A 7,483-nucleotide genomic window follows, 5' to 3' on the forward strand; every position below is an offset into this window, starting at 1 on the left:
TGTGTTGGCCCTGAGGTAGATGCTGTTTAGGTAGGTTTAATAAGCAGTAACCATGGAGGCTAGGAAAGTTATGACCAACCTAGATAGCGTATTCAAAAACAGAGACATTACTTTGCCTTGTACTTGGGTTCGATCCCTGGTTGGGAAACTAAGATCCCATATGCTGTGGGGTAACTAAGCCTGATATAAGCCTGATATAAGCGTCTGAATGCAGAGTTCCAAAGAATAGCAAGAAGAGATAAGAAAGCCTTCCTCAGCGATCAGTGCAAAGAAATAGAGGAAAACAACAGAATGGGAAAGACTAGAGGTCTCTTCAAGAAAATTAGAGATACAAGGGAACATTTCATGCAAAGATGGGCTCGATAAAGGACAGAAATGGTATGGACCTAGCAGAAGCAGAAGATATTAAGAAGAGGTGGCAAGAATACACAGAAGAACTGTACAAAAAAGATATTCATGACCCAGATAATCACGATGGTGTGATCACTGACCTAGAGCCAGACAACGTGGAATGTGAAGTCAAGTGGGCCTTAGAAAGCATCACTATGAATAAAGCTAGTGGAGGTGATAGAATTCCAGTTGAGCTATTCCAAATCCTGAAAGATGATGCTGTGAAAGTGCTGCACTCAATATGCCAGCAAATTTGGAAAACTCAGCAGTGGCCACAGGACTGGAAAAGGTCAGTTTTCATTCCAATCCCAAAGAAAGGCAATGCCAAAGAATGCTCAAACTACCACACAATTGCACTCATCTCACAGGCTAGTAAAGTAATGCTCAAAATTCTCCAAGCCAGGCTTCAGCAATATGTGAACCATGAACTTCCTGATGTTCAAGCTGGTTTTAGAAAAGGCAGAGGAACCAGAGACCAAATTGCCAACATCTGCTGGATCATGGAAAAAGCAAGAGAGTTCCAGAAAAACATCTATTTCTGCTTTATTGACTATGCCAAAGCCTTTGTGTGGATCACAATAAACTGTGGAAAATTCTGAAAGAGATGGGAATACCAGACCACCTGACCTGCCTCTTGAGAAATCTGTATGCTGGTCAGGAAGCAACAGTTAGAACTGTACATGGAACAACAGACTGGTTCCAAAGAGGAAAAGGAGTACATCAAGGCTGTATATTGTCGCCCTGTCTATTTAACTTATATGCAGAGTACATCATGAGAAATGCTGGGCTGGAAGAAGCACAAGCTGGAATCAAGATTGCTGGGAGAAATATCAATAACCTCAGATATGCAGATGACACCACCCTTATGGCAGAAAGTGAAGAGGAACTAAAAAGCTTCTTGATGAAGGTGAAAGAGGAGAGTGAAGAAGTTGGCTTAAAACTCAACATTTAGAAAACGAAAATCATGGCATCTGGTCCCATCACTTCATGGGAAATAGATGGGGAAACAGTGTCAGACTTTATTTTTCTTCAAAATCACTGCAGATGGTGACTGCAGCCATGAAATTAAAAGACGCTTACTCATTGGAAGAAAAGTTATGACCAACCTAGATAGCATATTGAAAAGCAGAGACATTCATTACTATGCCAACAAAGGTCTGTCTAGTCAAGGCTATGGTTTTTCCTGTGGTCATGTATGGATGTAAGAGTTGGACTGTGAATAAGGCTGAGCGCCAAAGAATTGATGCTTTTGAACTGTGGTGTCGGAAAAGACTCTTGAGAGTCCCTTGGACTGCCAGGAGATCCAACCAGTCCATTCTGAAGGAGATCAGCCCTGGGATTTCTTTGGAAGGACTGATGTTAAAGCTGAAACTCCAGTACTTTGGCCACCTCACGCGAAGAGTTGACTCATTGGAAAAGACTCTGATGCTGGGAGGAATTGGGGGCAGGAGGAGAAGGGGACAACAGAGGATGAGATGTCTGGATGGCATCACTGACTCGATGGATGTGAGTCTGAGTGAACTCCGGGACTTGGTGATGGACAGGGAGGCCTGGCGAGCTGCGATTCATGGGGTCGCAAAGAGTCGGACACGAACTGAAGTGAACTGAACTGAACTGAACCATGGAGGCAATGATGAATGGGAGCAAATATCAGGAGGAAAGAGGAACCAGACAGGATGGCTTTGTAGTGAGTGGGTCACCAGGGGAGGCAGTCCTGTTGGAGGTCAGCCCAGGAGAGTTGTCCATGACAGGCTGCCTGCTGGTGATGCAGAACCTTCCTGCAATCCACCGAGCCTTCTGAGAAAGGACATTCAGATGTGCTTGGTGCAACTGAATTCCTTTTAGAAGCTGACAAAGAGACCAATATTTTAAAAAAAATTTTGAAAAGAACTTTACATTTACAGAAAAGTTGTAAGGATAATAGTACAGAGAACCCCCTATACGTTACCCAAATCCATCTGTAGTTAACATTTTGTCCCACTTGCTTTATCATTTGATCTCTGTTTTTCTCTCTCTCCACTCACACTTCTGAAACATTTGAGAGTAAATTGTATATCCTGGCCCTTTACTGCCACATACTGTAGTGTATTTCAGTGGAAAGGACTCACTCCTAAGAATCAGGGTGTTCTCTTATATAACTGCAACATGGTTGCTGACTTCAGTAAATTGATACACTATTTTAATCTAAATGTATTATGTGTTCCGATTTTGTTAAGTGTTGCAGTCTTCATATACATACACAGATGGGTTTCTAGGCCCTTTATGCTGTTCATTGATCAAGTTGTTTATCCTGGGGTCAATATACACTGTGTTAATTACTCTCTAGCTCTATAATAATTCTTGATGGCTGGGGAAGGCAAATCTTCCTACCTTATTCTTCTCTAGGCTATTCCTGATCTTTTATTCTCTAACATAAATTTTGGAATTACCTTGTCAAGTTTCACCAAAAGAGTCCTATTGATCAATTTGGGGGAAATCAACATCTTTAGGATATTGAGCTTCTCAATCCATGAGTACAGTAGGTCTCTCCATTTATTCTTTCTTTTAATAAAATTTTGTAAATTTTCTAAAGTTATATACATTTATATTAGATTTATTCCTCAGTGCTTTACATGACTTGATGATGTTATAAATGATAGTTTTAAAAATCAAATTTTCTATTTGTTCCTGGTCTAACCAATGTTCTTACTTCTGTTTTCTCCCTGCTCCCTTTTGTCCATCATGTTGAATCTCCTTAGAACACTGTTTCAATGTATCACTGTCCTATTCAAAACAGAAATGGCTCCAGGGTTCCTAGTGAATCGGGTCCAGTCAGCTCAAAATGCCCTTCTTACTGTATTGCCATCTGCTCACAGTCCTTCTTACCCTATCTGAGCACTTCACTTGATTTCAGAAAGATCCTCTTCTCACTTTATCTCCCCTTTGTGCCTTTATTCCTTCAGTTCTTCCCATCTCTGGACAGCCCTCCTCTCAGCCTCGTTACATCCTTTCTATTTGTAAGACTTAGCCAAACCCCAACCTGCTCATGAAGCCTGATAAATCCAATCATATAGCTCATTCCTCTTTGATGATATGTCACTAGATCTTGTGTGACACAACTAAGACCCCACATGGCCGAATTAATAAGAAATTGTGTACATTTCTTATTAATTCGGCCATGTGGGGTCTTAGTTGTGTCACACAAGATCTTATATCGTGGCATGTGGATTCAGTAGTTGTGGTGCAAGGGCTTAGTCGCTTGGCAGCATGTGGGATCTTAGTTCCCTCACTGGGATCACACCCACATCCTCTGCATTGCAAGGCAGATTCTCAACCAATGGACCATGAAGGAAGTTCCCATGTTTATGTTTTTGTTCATATTTTTTGGCACTCACAAATTGAGTTGGCCTACCCACCACTGGGGAGAAGGCAGTGGCACCCCACTCCAGTACTGTTGCCCAGAAAATCCCATGGATGGAGGAGCCTGGTGGGCTGCAGTCCATGGGGTCGCACAGAGTCGGACACGACTGAAGCGACTTAGTAGTAGTAGTAGTACCCACCACTGAGAACATCACGGTTGAGGGGATCAAGGAGTGGGGGTGGAGATGAGAAGGCAGGGCTGCCACGAGTCCATACAGCGCCCGAGTGTGAGGAGGAGGACAGCAAGCCCTGTGGATGAGTGCATGTCTTGGCATGCAGCTCAAGGGCTGGATTTCAACCTTCACTCATTTCTTCAGCCAGTGCCCTTATGCAATGAGCAAGCTCCACAACTGAACATGATGGTGCTAGTGTTAGGGCCATGCAAGATGCATGTCATCCCATCTCTGTACGTCCTTGTCCCCAGGGCCTAAAGGCCAACATGACTCGTCTTTACCAACTGATGACAGAACCACAGTTTTCCCGCTGCTCCAAGCCCACCAAGTATAAGAAACTGCTGTTCGCACTGTGCTTCTTTCACTCTGTGTTACTTGAACGCAAAAAGTTCCTGCAACTTGGCTGGAACATCATCTACGGCTTCAATGACTCTGACTTTGAGGTTTGTGCTGACCAGGGTCCCTCACCCCACCCTCCCTCCTTACACTTTCTGCCCCGAGGCTGCCCTGCAGGAATCATCACTGACTGGAAGCCCCTGGAAGAATTCCTGCCATAACTGTGTGTGGGGCTGGGGGTGTGGGCTGGGGCCATGCACAGGTGTCAGAGAACTTGCTGAGCCTCTACCTGGACGAGTATGAGGAGACGCCCTGGGATGCACTCAAGTACCTCATCTCCGGGGTCAACTATGGTGGACACGTCACGGATGACTGGGACCGGCGCCTGCTGACCACCTACATCAATGACTATTTCTGTGACCAGGCTCTCTTGACCCCCTCCTACCGGTGAGGGGGGCACTGAATGGGGTGCCAGGTGGCAGGATTGGGGGTAGGGGCAGTGTTTGAGGAGTGAATGGGAGATGGGAGGTGAAGTAAGAGCAGAGAGTTGGATGGATAGGGCCTTGGCCTGGCATGGGAGCCCCAAGTCCCCACAGTGCGGTGATAATTCCGCACTGACTCCCCAGGTTGTCAGTGTTGGAGACCTATTTTATCCCCAAGGATGGGAGCCTGGCCTCGTACAAAGAGTACATCAGCATGTTGCCTGGCATGGACCCCCCAGAGGCTTTTGGCCAGCACCCCAATGCCGATGTGGCCTCCCAGATCACAGAGGCACGCACTCTGTTTGAGACTCTGCTTTCCCTGCAACCCCAGATTACACCCACCAGGGCCGGAGGCCAGAGTCGGGAGGAGAAGGTAAGGACAGACAGACAGTCACCTGGGGGAGGGAAACCAAGGAGGAAGAGAGGTCTACACTCAACACTCCTGCTTCGGCAGGTCCTTGAATTGGCTGCCGATGTGAAACAGAAGATCCCGGAAATGATCGACTATGAGGGGACCCGAAAACTACTGGCTATGGACCCCTCCCCACTCAATGTGGTCCTTTTGCAGGAGATTCAGAGATACAACAAGCTGATGGAGACCATCCTGTGAGATGGGGGGAGGTGGGGCTCTGTGTAACGCAGGGATGGGGCAAGAGGAAAGGCCTTCACGCCCTGCCTAGGATGTCTCTCCCAGGCCCATCCCATCTATGATCCTCCACCTTTCCCCATCCAGCTTCTCACTGACAGACCTAGAAAAAGGCATCCAGGGCCTCATCGTCATGTCTACCAGCCTGGAAGAGATTTTCAATTGCATTTTTGATGCCCATGTCCCTCCGCTCTGGGGAAAGGTAAGATTATCTCACTGTTGATCCTTCTCCAACAATGAACTCTACTTTTACTCCTGGACCTGCAGCCTCCTGGTCCTAGGGAAGCCTATAGCAGAAAGCAGTGAGCCTGGGCTTCGGAGTCAGACAGGTTCAAGGTTGAAATCTGACTCTGCCCTTCACTGACTGACTTTGCAAAGTTGTTAACATAGAAACTTACCCAGGGCAAGTCCCTAAGTTTCTCCAAGGATGTTTCAAGGGTTCCTAGTACTGTGCACCTTAAAAGGTGTTTCATTAATGGTAACTGGTTAGCATTGCTGGTGCTGTTGTTAATAGTTGTCGTTTTATGCTTCTTTCCTGGAAATTGGCTTTTGGAGAGCTTTGCTGAACTATGGTTTGGGGAACAGGGGCTGACACTATATATTCTTCTATCTGCTTCAAATGTTCACAGTAAGAATTTGAATGCATGAATAAGTGAATGAATAAACACACACTACCTCCTGCTTCAGGCCTACCCCTCACAGAAGCCATTGGCTTCATGGACCCGGGACTTGGCCATGCGTGTGGAGCAGTTTGAGATGTGGGCCAGCCGTGCACGGCCTCCTGTGATCTTCTGGCTGTCTGGCTTCACCTTTCCCACTGGCTTCCTCACTGCCGTGCTGCAGTCTTCAGCTCGCCAAAACAATGTGAGCCATGTGGACAGTGTGATGGGAATGGATACTGATGATATGTATTTGCTCTCCTCTGTGTGTGTGGGAGGATCCTCCCTTATTCTCACCTTCAATCTCCAGATTTCAGTGGACAGCCTCTCTTGGGAGTTTATTGTTTCCACTGTGGATGACAGCAACCTAGTGTATCCACCCAAGGTGGGTGCCACATGTGCTTAGGGTTCTGAGCAGAGGGGAGTCTGGTGGAGGAGGAGGGGCTGGGAGCAAAGGTGGGAAACGACTGGTTGAGAGGGAGGGGAGGAAAAAGGTGGCAGGACAGGGGTGGGGGCATTGGCAACTGAGGGTCTGGATTTACCCGCAACCTGTTCCCATGTCTCCCCAGGATGGTGTCTGGGTTCGGGGTCTATACCTGGAGGGTGCGGGCTGGGACCGGAAGAACTCCTGCTTGGTGGAGGCAGAACCCATGCAGCTTGTCTGCCTCATGCCCACCATCCACTTCCGGCCTACTGAGAGCCGCAAGAAGAGTGCCAAGGGTGGGACAGTTTGCCCCCTTCCTAGTTTGCCTGCCCCCTCCCTAGTTTGCATCCTAACCCAGCCTCCGCTCCCCAGCACCGCTCCCCCCGCCCCCCCCCCCCATCTGCTCCTGCCCTGCTTTCCCAGTGGCTCCAGGGTCTGACTCATTCTCCTGTCCTTTCCTGCAGGCATGTATTCCTGTCCCTGCTATTACTATCCCAACCGGGCAGGCAGCTCAGACCGTGCATCCTTCGTTATTGGCATCGACCTCCGCTCTGGGACCATGACCTCTGATCACTGGATCAAGAGAGGCACTGCTCTACTCATGAGCCTGGATAACTGAGAGGGCCTCTTCTTCTTTCCGTTTGGGGGGGGTGAGGGTCGAGGACTTAAGGAGCCAAGGCTGATAATGTACCTTGGACAGAGACCAGGCTTCACTCAGGCCTTTACCTCGGTTGAATTTGTCGTGTGATGAGGCCCTGGTAATACCTAGTCGTGTTAGAAGAATTGTATCGGAGCTCAGCTCAGTAAAACATCCCCGACCACAAGCCCCAAATCTCTCAATGGGATGGTTGGGGTTTGAGGGGCAGGGGGGTAGTCGGGAGGAAGCCCAGGCCTTACGGAGGATGAGCGCTCCTGTGGGCTGCTGCCGGATAGGGAAAGCAGCAAGGGAAGTGGGAGGTCTTGAGAGGGAGAGG

General features: G+C 47.8%; 1 protein-coding gene across 8 annotated transcripts in view; it reads left to right on the forward strand.

Moving 5' to 3' along the window:
* The window catches only part of DNAH2 (dynein axonemal heavy chain 2), a 108,442-nt gene extending 101,109 nt beyond the window's left edge, over nucleotides 1–7,333 (forward strand). For 3 of the 8 annotated variants that reach the window (XM_024980543.2, XM_059878292.1, XM_010816054.4), the window contains 9 exons: nucleotides 4,214–4,405; nucleotides 4,561–4,745; nucleotides 4,925–5,153; nucleotides 5,235–5,386; nucleotides 5,514–5,628; nucleotides 6,114–6,290; nucleotides 6,396–6,470; nucleotides 6,655–6,805; nucleotides 6,974–7,333. In XM_024980543.2, the coding sequence (XP_024836311.1) occupies nucleotides 4,214–4,405; nucleotides 4,561–4,745; nucleotides 4,925–5,153; nucleotides 5,235–5,386; nucleotides 5,514–5,628; nucleotides 6,114–6,290; nucleotides 6,396–6,470; nucleotides 6,655–6,805; nucleotides 6,974–7,128 (1,431 nt within the window). In that variant the 3' untranslated portion in view covers nucleotides 7,129–7,333. Of the gene's footprint in view, nucleotides 1–4,213; nucleotides 4,406–4,560; nucleotides 4,746–4,924; nucleotides 5,154–5,234; nucleotides 5,402–5,513; nucleotides 5,629–6,113; nucleotides 6,291–6,395; nucleotides 6,471–6,654; nucleotides 6,806–6,973 lie in introns of those variants that run through there. The other 5 variants (NM_001191249.3, XM_059878293.1, XM_024980542.2 and 2 more) reach the window with 5 other exon arrangements.
* Nucleotides 7,334–7,483: the final 150 nt, after the last annotated feature.

This window comes from Bos taurus, chromosome 19 (genome assembly GCF_002263795.3).
Source record: "Bos taurus isolate L1 Dominette 01449 registration number 42190680 breed Hereford chromosome 19, ARS-UCD2.0, whole genome shotgun sequence".
Classification (NCBI taxonomy): Eukaryota; Metazoa; Chordata; class Mammalia; order Artiodactyla; family Bovidae; genus Bos; species Bos taurus.